The sequence below is a fragment of the Chaetura pelagica genome, unplaced genomic scaffold (genome assembly GCF_000747805.2).
Source record: "Chaetura pelagica isolate M959 unplaced genomic scaffold, ChaPel_1.0 scaffold163, whole genome shotgun sequence".
NCBI lineage: Eukaryota > Metazoa > Chordata > Aves > Apodiformes > Apodidae > Chaetura > Chaetura pelagica.
In genome coordinates this window covers 528,906-545,259 of record NW_009952964.1, presented here as the reverse complement: position 1 = coordinate 545,259, position 16,354 = coordinate 528,906, and the positions used below count along the sequence as shown (strand labels likewise).

Below are 16,354 nucleotides of genomic sequence, written 5' to 3'. Positions count from 1 at the left end.
TCAGCAGGATAAAGAAGAAATGGACTGCTGGAAAATGGCCACCTTGTCTTTCTAACAAACTGGCATATCCCTGTACTGCAAAATCCTAAGGCTGTATTTTAGCAGTGCCTAAGAAGGCAGAAGGAAGAATGGTAACAAAACTGGGGATGCCCATTTAGTCCTTTAGTCACTTACTCCAAATACATTTGTTTTAACACTCTGAAAATTTGTGATCGTACCAGAAAATGCCATTTCAGATTTTTAAAAGCAAAACCAAGATAACTGAAACACAGCAAGAAGAAAATAATTAATCAAAGCTCTGCTGAATACTGGAACAAACTATGTTTCTCAGTCTACTTTATATCATGTTTTCATTCATTTTATAAACATTATTGCAGAATAATTTTGAGCGTCTGAGTATATTGGCAGACAGCGAATAACTGTGCAGTAGGCTGTTAATTTAAAGCCTCCCAAATTAATATGGCAGTTACACTTACCTGCTTTGTATCAGGAGTTATTAGGTTTAAGCTGGTGGTGGAGATATTCAGCATTATGCTCATTCCTGCAAACTGAAGATTGCTCTTTCCCAAGATGCTAGAAAGAACTTTGCTTGGTGGCTGTGGGAAGTGGGGAAAAAAAAAGACATTTTTCTTCTCTGTTTATCTGGGATGAGCTTCATTATGTGCAGGGCTAGCTGTAATCTTAAAGGTTTCTAAAAAGTTGCTGATTTTTCAAAAATAAAAAATTTCCAACAGGTGTTCTCCTCTGGAGACAGTTTCTTATTTATATGACTAGTACTACTACTACTACTAGCTAGGCAGGTATTTATCCACTCTTGACCTAAAAAGAGATTTTTTTTGTGAGGTATCAAAGTTATATTTTCACCGAGGATCGAGTAAGGTGATTGTCTTAAGTCAGTATCTTAAAATGGCATGTTCTTCTTCTGTAAAAACAGCTTCAGCTTCTGAAGAGAATCTTGGTTTTTTGCCCTATATCTGCTAACTGCGTAACAGACTTCCCACATGGAAAGTGGGACTCCAGTGATACTGACGAGATGCTCACAAAAGAGGATTAGCAGTAGGTAAAATCCCATATATAGGCTAAAAACAATGTGCGGGGTACAACATGCAGCTAAACATTACTCCTAACTCAGAGAATAAGAACACAGTGTTGGAATGTAATAAAGGTGATGTAATAAAATTGATAACTTCTGTAGGCCTTTCACTAGATCTCAGGTAATGTAGCAATATATATGATGCTGCCAAAGCAAAATTTACAAACTTGTCACCTTTGACAGCTGCAGGGAGCCACACAACTGCATGAGAGCAGCCTCATTTGGGTAACCACAGCCTGTACAAAATCAAGCTGCCCAAACTGTCCTTCCACTTGATTTACTTGCACTGGCAAGTATTTTCGCTAATTATTAGGATATGAAAGCTAAGCTGTACAGCAGGCAGTGTTCTGTTATTGTATCTGCATTTGTCATAAGCTGCCTGCAAGCTTGGAAAGTTTTGTCCCTAGCAGGATGGACACACTTCCACTTCTTTACTCCTTGAAGCTTACACAAATATTCAGTTTTAGCTTCCTTTTCTTCTGCTCAAGCTATTAAAAATACGCTATCTGCGTATTGCTTATATGTAACATTTGTGCTTCACTATTTTAACTTTGTCATTTTACAGACCTAGGACTTCATTAACTTTTGTTTAAAATAAGGTTTCTTAAATATTCTTGTTTTTCTTCTTTCCTTACACCTTCGTATTTTACACCTAATGCCTAAGGAGCCCACAGCGTGGGTAAGGTGTGAAAACTTGGCCTCAAGAAGTACATGCCATCTTAACCAAATTCAGAAGCCACTACCTGCATAAACATAATGGAAGTGCAGACTAACAGAAGATACCTGTCTTTAACATATGTCTGAAATTCTGTTACTGAAAAAAAATTCATATCAGCAAGTAAACTTATTTAAAAACACTATTTCTTGTCAATAAACAATAAGCAACATTGCATCTAAAACCAGCAAGGTGTATCATTCCAATAATAATTTGCATCATTTTTCTTTCCCAAGAAAAAGGTATTTTCCTCTTTAAGGTTTGAAGAAAAAAGCAAGAGAAAATAGAAATGGCAATGAGATAAATTTGGTGGTGGGGGCAGAGAATCCACTACCTTAATTCCTGAGATTATTTCTTATTTCACTGTGACATATGTTGTCACATATGCCTTATTTTAACAGGAGAAGATTATCCATTGCAAACTAGTGGCATTTCATCCTATCCCTTTCTGCTGGGGTTCTACCTTGATGGTGGAGCAGCTGGGGAAGCAGGCAGGCTTTTTCCTTCACCTGCCCATTCTTCTGCAGTCAACAACATACACAAGGACTACAATTAACTGCTTTCTATGCTCTTCCCCTTACAGTTAGCATTCAATACCAGCTTTGCTGGCAGGCCCCTGAAAGAGCAGGCAGTGCAAGACTGTTGAGAGCTCAGCTGAGGCTTCCTCCACTTCTTGCCTGCATATCCAAACTCCTAGTACACAAATAAGAATAAGCACAGTAATAACCATGTCAGGCCAACACCCACAGGACCTGCCACCAGTCCTGACCACCAAGCGTTGGCCACAGGTGTTCATGGAAAGAGCATAGGAAAGAAGGGATCATCAGCTGGTATGTTCTCACAATTTCCCCAAATCAATGACTTCCAGACTCATTAACTGTCATCAGTAGAACTATGCTCCAAGAACAGATCTAATAACTTCCAAAATTATGTGTATGTTTGGCATCTGCAATAGCCTCCAGCACCTATTTCTACAATTTACTCATGCATTTCATGAAAAGGCATCCCTTTTGAATTATTTTAAGCCTTTCACCTGCAATCTACATGAGAAAGACAAGAAAAAGGAGGGGGTCTCTACAGTAGGAACACAAAAGCAAGGCACAGCCTTTTCCCTAGATGTAGTCATACTTCAAGATACCTGTAAAAGAAAATCCTGACAAAAAGGGCAAAAGGGAACCTGAGGTGGGTGAAAACAGCCAATACTTTACATTATTAACTATGTAGTTAATAATTTAAAAATTAGCAAAAGCAAAGCTGCTTTAAAGTCATCTGCCTGCTGCGCCTGGTCTCCCCTGTGTTGAACTAGGCAAATACAGTCACCTGCACTAGAAGAAATGAAAAATACCTTTCGTTTCTTGAAGGCTCCTTTGACACCAGGCACAGCTTCACAAACATGACTGATTGCTTCCCTAAAGAGACAGAAAAAAGCCTTACAGCAAATCAACATTTCTTCATGATACTTGAAATACAGTGGTAGAAAGCAGCTTCAGACTGTAATTCTGTTCCTAAGTGAGGATAGTTACCACGTCAGTCAGCTCTCTTGACAAGGCTGAAACAGGTGTCATTTAAATTGAGATTATTTCAGTGTGAAGCAGAAGAGAGTACCTAGTCAGCCTTAGTGTAAGGAAGGGTATCTTGAGTACTACAAAGGATAAAGATACTTTCTCACACTATTAGAAAGACTTTTTCTCACCATAGGTTAGATTAGTATTAATACCTTCTTTCAAGTGTCATTTTTGTACTTTATAAAGCCATGAAGAATCTGATTATAAGATTTGTCTTTAATCAGTATTTCTTTACACCTTTTTCAAACCTTTCTTGTAATGTAGGGGATAGTAACTATCATTTTTCTTACTGCCTTAGTAGGCACTTTTCCAGTCAGAACAAAATCACCTGGCTTTAGATAATAGCAGAAGCCTAAAATATTCCTGGTAATATGCATGTTGTATACAATACATGAGATGTACAAAATTTAAATTTATATTTGTTCAATGCAATCTGAGTAATTTATTTGTGGCCTTATTTTTATATTGCAAACAAAACAGTGCCATTAACATTTTGATCAGTTTTCTAATTATCTTTTTGCTTCCCACCGCACTCAAGATTGAATGAAAGAAATGCATGTTGAAAATTAATTTGATTTTGCACTGTCTCATAGGAGAGTAACTGTAAAGTACAAAAACTCTTGAAATCATAGTGCTAGAGACAAATCTTTTAGATTATTTTGGTATTTAACAACTTATCATCTGGACAGTAAATCTGTTCAGTATTTAGAATTTGCTTTTTTCCGGCAGAGACCTTCCTGTGAAAATGAGCTAAAAAGCTGAAATAGACCTATCTTGTTGATACTGTAGGACAGAGCAGTAGCACAGGGCCAAAAAAATGTGACCCCAAAGCTTGTTTAAGTGTTTTAAATATGGATTGAGACTAACAGCACATTATATTTGTACCTAAACCATACAAGTAACATGTATTAAAAACAAAACCAACCAAACAAAAAACCAACCAAACAAACAAAAACCAACACCAAACCTGAACTGGAGACAATAAACTTCAAGAACAGTCAAAATAATCAAAGCCTTGATACATTACCTTGATAAAAACATAAATTATTTTAGTTTTAAGGCATGTGCAAGATGGTATTTCAACTACACATTTGGTGAATGTGGAGGATCAACAAGTGAGTCCCTAGAGAAATGTCATACACGTATCAGCATGAAACATACAATGGCTCAGCAAATGTCACAGATTTATCGGTTTTCAGTAAGTAATTGCTATATAGCTGGGTGCTTTCACATAGGGCACAATCCAAGTTTGAATCATGTGAAAGAATGGTATGAATTTAAAATATTTTGGGGGTGGGTGGTCATCATGGTGGAATAGGCCTTGCAGCAGGTTAAAGTGCTATAATTCTGAAGAGGCATGAGATTCATAGCAAGAGACAGGAAAATAAGCTTTCAGGCACACAATCCTTTCTTCAGGTCTTGAGGATTCCGAAGCTTGTCTTTGTTTTTTTCCCCAACTAAGTCTGCCCATGTAAAAAAATAACCTCCCACTACAAACAATGCCCTCAGATAATCACAGCTACAACAGCACTCCATTTCACAGTTCAGTGCTTTTATTTAGTTCCCACATTTACCACAATCCTTCTTTGACTCCAAACAAATGTTCTAGTTAACATAGCTACTAACCTTTCTCACACAACAAGTAAAAATCTACTGGTTTAAAAAAGCAGCCCTAGTGCATCTAAGAAATACAGCAAAGCAAGCACCACACGTGTTGATCATGATGTTACTGAAAGATGGGTTACAACTGAAAATTTAATCAGCGTAATGAAATATTCTTCTTCTCCGCCAGAAATGCATTTCTCTGACTCAGGAAAAGCAAACAGGCTCTGTTATACAGAGCCACAGACTCAGGCTCGCTACTGAGCTAAAACTTGTGGTTTCCCTTATCTTTAGTTCACTGAACCAAATCCTTTAGAGGCCACAGGGTGGGCAGTCCAGGCCTTTGGCAGTTGCCAGCCCACAGCTGTCTTTCAGACCCTTTTTCTTGCTTCATCAGATGTGTCTGAACTTCCTAGACACTTTGGCTGCAAACTGCTGACTCAAGGGCATTATCTGCACTTCATCTTCTTTGCCTTCTCTAGTGGTTTGATTAACACATCAAGATTCCTCATAAGTTTTGCCTCTCACAAAAAGGATTTGCATTTCAGAGATAGAAACTGTGCTTGAGGGCTAAATTCACCTGTATCATCCTTTGTTTTCTTATTTGCCCCTCTCATCTCTTTCTAGCAGCAGCATGGACAGGGAATTTTGAGGCCATCTCATCTGACAAAAAACGTTCACAGGCTTGTTATTTTTCTGGTGCAAGACTGGGATTTGTAGTGGTTTTACTACTACCACTTCTGCCTGCCAGCTCCTGATAATCAGATATAAAGCATGTTACTCAGTAGAACCACCTGACTCAAGGATGTTGTTGATCAGAACTGCCACTTGAGTGCAGGAGAGGAAATGCACCAGCTGAAAAGGCTGAAGCCGAAGGGCTGAGTGTTAGGAAGGAAGCCATGGTTACTGCTTGGTAAGCCCTGCCTCACAAAAGCACAGAAAGTACTAAGCAGCTGAAAAGCTAGGATATACATCCTCTCACTCAGTAACAAAGCAATGTGGATTTTCCAACTACCTGTCTTCCTTTTAGTAAAATATCTTAGTTTCAAAAAACTCAGTGTTGCCAAGGTCTGCAGGGAGACTGGCATTGGAAGGAAGGACCCAAGAAAGGTCTCATTTGGTTGATATATACATGAGATGAAGCAGGACATCTGAACTTGAATTTGACAATTCTTTTAGCGTCTGCTTTTGAAACTCTATGAAAACTGAATGTATTCAAGCAACTTCAGGGTTTAAGTTAACAATGGCATTGGTGGAAATGCTGGAAACTTCAGAAAATATATTCAGAGCAATTCTGCCTAGGCAAGGTCAGAGTAGCCTGGCAGCAGCTCCTTGTGCACCTGCAATAAAAGGCACAGTGCTGTTCCCACTGGGGAGTTAAGGAGTCTTAAAGAAGCATCTGATGGAAAAAAAAGGAGCATGTCTGAGTATCTGCCACTGCTTTGATATGCACTTTTTCCAGTGGCAGGTTCCTGGATGTTTCTGTTCAGAATAATCTAGATCACTGGGGGTGGTGGTCTTTACACAGATAGCCTGATGATGTGGAAAAGACATCCTAAAGACTTCTTTCCAGATTGCCAGGCAGCACAAGGCAGATGTGAGCTTTTTTTGCAGCAAATCAATTTGCAAATACCTCTGCAACATGAACACCTGAGTCACAAAATTGCTTGTCTAAAGAAGGCAAAAACAAAAGCTCTGGACATACCTGCATGGCTAAACAGCTGCACAGACTTTGGAAAAGTTGGATGTCACTACATGTAATTCCTTTCCAATAAGAAAGTTATTTGACACAGACACTTATTACACCTTTCTAGGCCACATGCTGTTTCATTAGCTAGGCTCAGAAAAATACCAGTGTGGAATTATCTTGACCTCTTGTAAAATTAGCTACCATGCTGTTTTCAGGAGAGACCACATGTTGCATTCTAAATCTGTCTAACAGCATTTTCTGCTTTGCAGATGGTCAGACTGTGGAGTAATTTTCTTGGCGCAAAATATGTTGTGTATTTTTAATATAATTTCAGCACAAAAATGTATCCAGTGAAAAATTCCCAGTATGCATTTTCTGAGGCTGACCTATTCTGCTTTCAAGTGACTCGACATCTCTCTGAGACAGAAAAACCCCACATTTTATATTGCCATTTTGTTCCATTAAAAAGGCTAATGCCCTGGTATTTTTCATAGCTTTAGTCATATTTTACTGTTACATAAAGTAGCTTATTCAGGAAGCTCAAATCTGTTCCCTTATGAAACACCGTCACATGAAAATACCCTCCCTTCTTGAGGTTTCAAAGATTTTTTGGGGTTGTGATGCTAGGTTTTGTTGATCTTGTTTTTAATTAATGCAATTTAATTGATTAAAAAACAGAATTCTGGTACTCAGATTTCAGAGAAATGATAGGCACATACAAATTACACAGATTTCTCAACATATCTGGAAAATATATAGTCACCTCAAATACTGAGATGAGAAACTGTGGCTAGGTTTTAGTCTGAAATATTTTGTATGGCAAGACTTAAAATCTACCAATATTGTCTTGTTACTATCTTCTAGTATCCTATAGTTCCAAAGTTTATCTTTGCCACCTTCGAAGCATAGCGCTTCACAGGTTAAAATAGCAAACACCAAGATAGACTTTTTAAATGAAAGCATGACATATCTAGAGTAATTGTATTAGAGGCTTCCAGTTATTTTTTAACAGTATTATATTCCTGCCAATTTAAAAAATAATTTATAAATCATTACCAAATGTTGTACCAGTATTTGCTAAGGAGAAATAAAGTCTATACTAAATATAAAAATAACTTACTTCTGAAAAAGAAAAAAAAAAAACAGAGACCAAAAATATATTTTTATAAATCCATTTAATAATTGAAATATTATTTGTCCATTTGCAAAAACAGGTAGAATGAGCATGTGCTGTCTGAAGTAACACAGAGGACATTCACAAGCTCTGAAGACTTAAGCTATGTATTACTCTTTACAGAATTTTAAATACCAACTGGCAAAGTGGCCATTTCTGAAAGATGTAAGGCTGGAGAAGTGGCTAAGCAAAATAGAACAGAGTGTGAATAGAAAGTGGAGGCTGTGTGGCATAGATGTGCTTACTGCCACAAATTCAGAATATCATGCAGGGAGCACCTCTGCAGGGGAGTACCCCCAGAAAGTGACACAGAGACAAGAGATGTCATTTGTCACACCAGCCTGACCAAAGCGAAGACTGCTGACCACAGAATGGCAAATCCTCCTTTTCTTCACCTCAGTTCTTCATTTTATTTCTGGAAATGGAGTTTTTTCGCGTGTAGAAAATCTACAAGCAGAAAATGAAAGGAAGCTTGCTGACTTCACTTTTTATTTATTGAATAAACTTTATACAGTAAAAGGGTTGGCTTTGGCAACAGTTAAACATAGAGTACCACATGCTATTAGATATGTAGTATGCAATCTATCCAGTGCTTGTTATTCTTGTGCTCCTGCATCTTCAATGTGAGGCTTCCATCAGTCTGCTAAAAGAATTTAATTCACTTTGCTTTTACTGCCAAATAAACTTTTTATCCATTGGTATGCTCAAAGACAGCTCTGCTCTCAGTATTTATAGATGATCTAACTTTAAGGAATATTTGAAGCAATTTCAGTACAATCTGTACTTTCTTCTCTAACTGCAAGTAGGTTTCAGAAACACTGTTTCATTCATCAGTGACAGAAAAGATCTTGACAACTTCTAATACAATAGATCTGAATAATGGTCTTATTTTTAGAAATGTTGAGTGAAATTGTTTATCCAGTAGCACACCTCTCTTAGATGTATCTTCTCATTGTGCATGCACAGTCAGATTTCTGTTTAGCAAAACTAGGGCAATTATAATATTTTTTTTCTTAGAGCTGTAGCAAATGTATGCCACCAACACATGATGTCAAAGAAGCATACATCTCCTCCACTGCTGACAACACAGTCATATGTATCTGCAGTTAACCATTATTTAGACATTCATAATCTTGGTCTAAAATTTGGCTAACCTTACAAAGAGGAAACCTCTTAAATACTGGTTACAGCTTTTATGATCATAAAGTGGTATATAAAATCTTGGTGTTGAATGCACACCTACAAAAGCCCTCCTTCTGCACAAACCTCCATCTGTCAAAAGCAAGGTCAATCACACCAAAAACTAAAGAAGAAATTGTTTGGAGGTTTCAATCTCTTGGGTAGCTCAATCCTTTAATGTCTGCTGTGACCTTCAGGCTTTTTTCCACTCAGCTTGTTCTCTAGCAGGGACATGGAGAAAGGGAAATCAGAACTGTTCTACTACTCAAACAGGATCACAGTAACCTTCAAACTGGGTCCTGCCTCAGATCATTCACTATAGTATCTTATCTCTCAAGGCATAGCCCATAGGAGGCATTTCAAAAGAAGGCTTAGGAAACCTTACAGAAGTAAAATGAAAAAATTCACTCCAGTGTATATTTTTCTCCAACCCCTAATTGGCTTGATTTTCAAAGCAGGACTTTGGAGATAAATACCTTAAAAAAACTAGGTTTTGTTAGAGGATTAAAGTTCTGACACTGCTCTTTTGAATTACCCCAGAGCACATGTGACTTTTTATAAATATATAAGCTGTATTTGCCAAAAAGAACTATCTAGTGATGACGAACAGTCTTGTGTGACTGCACATGCTTATGAAGGACACTGATTCCTTATGCCTTCAATTCTCTGTGTAACCAATCTGCTAGGTGGTATTAGCTGAAGAACTTCAGAGTGTCTCTGTTTCCAATGTGTTAGGCATTTGTTAACTTTGCATTGTGATTTGCATTTAAAACATGTTAAGACCACTGTACCTCAGTCCTTCTGCTTCTGCAGAACCACATGGAGTCAACAGCTTTCTAAAATCCTTGGTACAGCTATACCCGTAACTGCTTACCTGACCATTTGGCTTTCAACTCTCCACTTTCCCCATCTCTGAGAGGTTCTTTCCTTTCTCACAAAAACAAGTAGAATGGGGGACCTCAATTAATTACCCCCACTCAGACTTTGCATTACCATATATTAGTCTAATTAACCCAAATACTAGCTAATATTTTGCCCACTAATACCACATTGGAAATTTAAATATTTCAATACTAAGAATAAAATCCCCTACTTATTCTAACCCATTTCTGTGCTAAACTAGCAAATGTAAATTATTCTGACAGTATCAGGCACTACAGCTGTCATTGCTCCACCTAGAGGTGTGTCATACAAATTATAAGGATGTCACCATCCACTTTTGAGAATCCTGTTTCCTGTTGAACTAAGCAGTAGTCAGCACCCCATGCTTCCTAGAGCTTTGGCCCTGAAGTAACTGTGGACAAGGAAAGAGGATCCTTGTTCACACTCCTTCCTGCACACAGAGCTGTGTATCCAGACTGCAATGAGGGTATGGGTGTTCTGCCATCCTCTAAGCATAACCATTTAAGCCATCCTCTAAGCACCATCCCACTAAGCACTGCTCCACAAACAGAATCCATATAGCAGAAAGGAGGGGTGAACCACACCCACGTTCCAAACAAGAGAGAATGTTAAGGAGATTGAATACAGAATTCCCTGCAGATAAAACATTACCTGTTAGCCTTCAAAAATCACAGGAGAAACATACTTCCTTTTCAGTGTCTTCCATCCATTTTTCAGTGACGTTTGCTGACACTGAATTTCTGCAAAGAATACAGATACTGTTGAAAAAACACTACATCAACTAAACTTCATTCATATTGTTTAGCATTGGACTCAAACCCAGCTCTAAAATCTGGTTTTCTATCATCTCCCCTCCAGAAGCTTGGGATATTTGCATAAATGTGTTTGGTTTTCATGATTAATAATCATGATTCTCTTTCAAATTGTTCAGTCCAACAGATCCACAGAAAGGACTGGATTCAGAGTTTGGATTTGTGTCCACTGCTGATACAAAGTATTTCTGTCCTCTAATCTACTTGCTACTAGCAGAGCATGCAATGTTTTACTTCGCACAGGGACGTGTGACTTTCTGAAGCTGCATGCAGTAAACCGATTGCGTTCAATTAAACACCAATTAACATGCAGCCCTGTAGTTCATACACTGCTGTACAACAAACAGTGCATGCAACATTATTCTAATTCAAAACAGTGCATAGCTACACTCATGCGTACAACACAGTGAAGACTCATTACACTGGAACAGATTTAACAATAACCATAAAAACACAGCATACGGATTGGAAACACTGTGTGTTGCAAAAGTTTTTTACCTGACTTGTTTGTTTGTTTGTTTGTTTGTTTCAATAAACAGCCTGAGTGCATAGAGAGCCTGGCCACACAAGCTTAAATGTAGCCCCTTTCTGTGACAATGTAGGTAGGCTTCAGATGAATTTAGGACCACTTGCCACTTGCAGTTAGCTCAGCAGTCTTGCCTGCTAGTGCTTCTGTTACTCCACTATGTTGAAAATTAAATGCTTCTCTTCAGCTTGCTGTCCAAGAAAGTTAGCTTGTCTTCACATGTATTACAGGAATTATCACTCCATAATTAATGATACAACACGTAGATTCAGCTGCCTTTTATTTATTGTTATGCAGAACTGCTGATCCTTGGTTTGAGCATCCATTTTTTTGCTCAATAATTCATATGACATTACATTCTTTACAGAAAAGAATAAATACAACTGAATAATATTACTCTAGTTCTCCTATTTCTCCTGTAGTGGAAGTATCTTAATATTTCAAATGTGTAATGATAAAGGGAAAAATCAGCTATGAATTTTACATAGCTGTTCCGTTTTTCCTCAAAACAGATCCAAAATTAGGACAACACCTTTTGTCAAGCACCACCAAAGTTAAGATCTGATGAGGAGTATGACAAGTGACAGTGCTTGCTCGTTGCTTTCACAAAAAGATAAATGTATTGCTGCAAGTTTTAACATGTTAACTTACAGAAAGTGAAAAAGCAAAGCAAAAACAAGTTACAGGCCAGCTACAACAGTGTTAGATGGCACAGGCAGATTTTCCACGACTGTGACAAGGAAGGAAAGACCACTGACCACCACTTACGCTGGGGCTTCAATCCAGTTCCTGCAGTTGAAAGTCACAGTTCTTTATTTGTCAGACTGGTCCATGAATGCACACTGATGTATATGCTTCCTAATGTATTAATTGTAACAGCTGTGATTTTAAAAGCCATTCAAAATATCTGGACAACCTTTTCCCATTAACTTCTTATTTTAAATGGGTGTCCAATTTCCTAGGTGATTGGAAAACTTAGCCTAACTTTAAAGTAATTTCTAAAGATTCAACCAACAATTTAAGTGTCCTTTACAAGCACGAATTTATTTAATGACATAGTTGTCTGTGACTGGGGCTAAGGGTTTCTCTAAAATAATGACCAAAGTTTGCAGCAGAGACAGAGACTACAGATGTCACCCTTCCATAACTGAGCCACAGAAGTTTTTTTCTTCTAGGAACTGGTCTTCATTTTACTTTGCGGATTATTTTCCTCCTCAAAGTTAGCAGAGAGATAAAGTGACATGCGCAATATCCAGAAGTCAGAAAAAAAGGGAATGTAGGATTCCTAATGACTGGCTTCCTATGTTTGATCTCTGCAACACGAAGGAAAAGCAAGTAAGAAAACAAGCAGGGAAGAGGATGTGATGCAGTGCTAGAAAGGAGATAAAATGTATGTGTCAAGCACAGTGCATGCTTATCAGAAAGAGATGTATCCAGATTTCCACACTTAAATCAGCAAACTTGGCTTATTTAATTTTTTAAAATTGTACCTAGTAAATACTGCATCATAATGGAAGTCATTGACCCTAGACAGATCACATTCTTTTATGACTAGTTTTGCAAGGTCTTGGAAAAAATTACAGATTACATAGGTGTGATGCATGCAGTAGGATAAGTTGCTGAAGTAATGAGTCAGAAATGGATCAGAGCTCCCTTGACATCTGCTTCTCTAGTTATGGGAAACAGCATGGAGAAGTTTACACAGCCCCATACTTTTATGAAAAAGCTTTTACTGCACCTGTGGATCTAGGTTCCTCAGCTGGAGCAGTCACAGCTAACATTTATATCTACAGACTCAAGCCTCAGTCACATTCCATCATGAGCCATCAAGGTATAAATATAGTTGTCTTAGTGGAGGCTGGCTGCACAGAAATCAGCAAGGGACATACTTAAATATAAATGTATGACATAACAGACAACTTTCTGTCTGAAGTATCAGAGCATCAGCCTTATTAATTCAGTTGATATATTGAGGCCTACATTATATTTCTTATTGTGCATGAGCAAGTTAATCAGCAAATGTGAATTTTAATAATTCCTTAATATATTTTCTTAATAAAGAATAGGCTTGTACGTGAAATGTTATATGACAAAGCATGTCACAGACTGTGTTCTGTAGCTACTTTAAGCTTAAGTCATGGCATGAGGATTTCTAGAGCCAGGTCAATTAATTAAATGCAGATTAAGACACTAAATCCTGATTAAAAAGTCACCTTAAAACTGCTACTTTAAAAAAAGCTTTAGATCAGTGGAACGATGAGTCTCCATTGTTTTATGATAAATTGAAAATTGCAAATGCAAAATAACAAGCAAAATGGGAAGACAGGGCTTCCTGCTTGAAAAAAATAGCCAAAAAAGAACATGCCCACCATGTAACTTAAAAAAAAAAAAAAAGTTTGTTTCACTGTAAGAGGCAAGAATCATTTTCCTATTGAAAGAACTATAGGCAAAGATATTTTGCTTTTGCAGACCATACTGCTTTAGATCAGTAAATATGCTAAAGTATTAATGCAGAGTTGTGTCTTTAAGCTAGATAATAAGAAAAATGCAACACTATTCCAATGAAGACCTATAGTGAAATATTAATTCAGTTCACGTTCAGATGTAGAACACAGAATGAGTAGCTATCATAACTGTTTCATAAACCAAGACCATTTACTTTCCAAGTTCAAGGGGTAAACACGAATGTGCTACCAGCATTTGAACTACAAGTCTGCTTAGACATGAAATTATTTTAAAAGGTCACTGCTGCAAATACTACAAAAATATACACAATGAGTTTTAAAAAGCACAGTAGTAAAATTCTCAAATGTCTTCATAGTCTACCTTGCCTGAATGCCAGAATTCTGTCATTCACCTGTCCATCTCCTTTTATGCCCCTCATTAATGCAGTACTTTGACAAATTAACGACTTATATTTTGTGAGGACTTGCGAGGTCCAGTTCAAAGCTGTTGCATTCAAGTGTAACTACAAGTCAACGTGTATGGATTTAGACTAGACATATGGAATAAACTGGTGGTGAAACACTGCAACAATTTGTTCAGAGAGGAGGTAGATGCCCTAATCCCGGAATGATTCAAGGTCAGGCTGGAAGGGGCTCTGAGCAACCTGATCTATTTGAAGATGTCCCTGCTCACTGCAGGGGGATTGGACTATATGACTTCTAAAGTCCCCTTCCAACCCAGACTATTCCATGATTTTGTGATTCATACAGATGATACAATCAGCATCCAAGTCTAAAAATAAATACTTTTAATATTTTAATAAAATAAATACTTTCCTGTCTATGGTATGAAAAACAGTTTATGATAGACTATCAGCAACTGTAACATGCTTCAATTAAGTGAAATTCAAGCACTGTATCCAGTCATATCACTTTATATGTGCTCCTTTGAAAAGGATTACTTCATTATTTTGATGCCAGAATTTGATACCATGGTCTTAGTTGATAGAAGACATCAGTGCTGCAGTTCTGTGAAATAAATGAGCTCCACATTTCAAATGGAAATGCCTGCACACCACTATTTCCTATAGTTCTCAGAAACTAGTCTTCTAGAAAAAAAATATTATTCATGGACATTACCTAAGACAGTGCTGTACTTAGGTACCAAAGTTACAAAAGTTTGTGACAAGTTAAAAAAAATTGTAATAAGAACCTAATACAAGCTTAATGTTTCTTACATACAGACTGGAAAAGACATTTGTTTCATTTTTTTCTGGTACCATTATGGGTATGCATTTTCATTTGTATCCTTTGTACAGTCAGTTTGTAATCTGACGTATTTTCATAAAAAATTACCGTAAAAACTTAGAAACATGTAGCTCCAAACCAGGTCCCTAACGTAACTTTGAGAAAAGAATTGTAGATTTTAAGCATATTCTAATTCTTACTGGTTAAAATGTCATGAAATTACTATCCAGAGAAGTGCCTTATTTAGATAATTAGCAGGCAAACATTTTCTAAAGGAGTTCCTGGCAAATCAAAAGACTACAAATAAAATATCCTTTAAGCCCTGTTGGAGCTATATTAATACCATGTGGGAGATTTACCTGTTAAAACAAAACTAAAAAGTGGACTTAGGACAGCAAAAAAATTAATTTTTATGTGTTTTGCCATCTTCTGGCCTTTCCACTCTGGGGACACAATTCAGAATTTACCTTAAAGAACATACTTGTAAAAAGTCTTACCTGGCAATCTGTGTTCTAGTATTGAAATCCAGAGATCTCATTGAGCATAAGACTTCTATACACCCCAAGTACTGTAAGGAAAAAGAAAGAGATGTAAAGTGTATTTCAATTATTCTTGAGTCCTGGGAGAAAATGCAGTTGATCATTAAAAAGGCATTGTACAGTTCTTATTTTTACATTTGATTTATCCGATGTGTCAGGTAGGGTTTTATGCTTATGCTCTTGTATGCCATGGTTTTGTTCCATAAACATTTTATTTCATCTAAGTTCGATTCAACAAATCTTTTTTATGTTTAATCTAATCACTGGGATACACTTAGTTCGTAATGTGTTGATGTGCTTTTTAATTTTCATAAGGAAATCACAGTGTAGTTATATGTATTTGATTAAACTACATAATACCCTATGGCAGTCTAATTTATTAATGTTGTGAAGACAGTGGAATCTTAGAAGCATTACAAATCCACAAAAATGCTGAAATTTTATGTTGAGAGAAAAATATTTGTTTGTCTGAAATACTTCAGGCACATCTGGCACCATATAAAATCCTTGGCGATCCATAAAATAATCCTCTGATTTGTGGCTGCCAGTGTGCCTGCTACTTCATAGTATCCATCAGCTAATAGAGGCAATAAGTCATTGAAAAAAGGCAGCCTGAAGAAACTGAGTAACAATACAGTCCTTGCTATTTTTTTTAAGATAAAATGGATACAGAGTTATACCTAGAATTTGAAATACATAATTATTCTTTCAGTTGCCAGTAGCAAAATGCCTTACCCTACAGTAAAGCACTTCCACAGAAGGTTTTAAAGATGCTGGGACATGGCAGGAGGACCTTTCCTTCAACATCTTCAGTAGAAAAAGTAACTGCTTGGCATTTTTTGCAGACAAATATTCTATCCTTAC

General features: G+C 37.1%; 1 protein-coding gene across 1 annotated transcript in view; it reads right to left on the bottom strand.

The window, feature by feature from the left end:
* Nucleotides 1–16,354, bottom strand: part of SHC3 (SHC (Src homology 2 domain containing) transforming protein 3) — a 46,036-nt gene that overhangs the window by 18,836 nt on the left and 10,846 nt on the right. The window contains exons 2-4 of the mRNA XM_009995689.1: nt 15,449–15,519; nt 3,154–3,217; nt 477–596 (exon numbers count right to left, since the gene is read on the bottom strand). Coding sequence (XP_009993991.1) covers nt 477–596; nt 3,154–3,217; nt 15,449–15,519 — 255 coding nt within the window. The remainder of the gene's footprint in view (nt 1–476; nt 597–3,153; nt 3,218–15,448; nt 15,520–16,354) is intronic.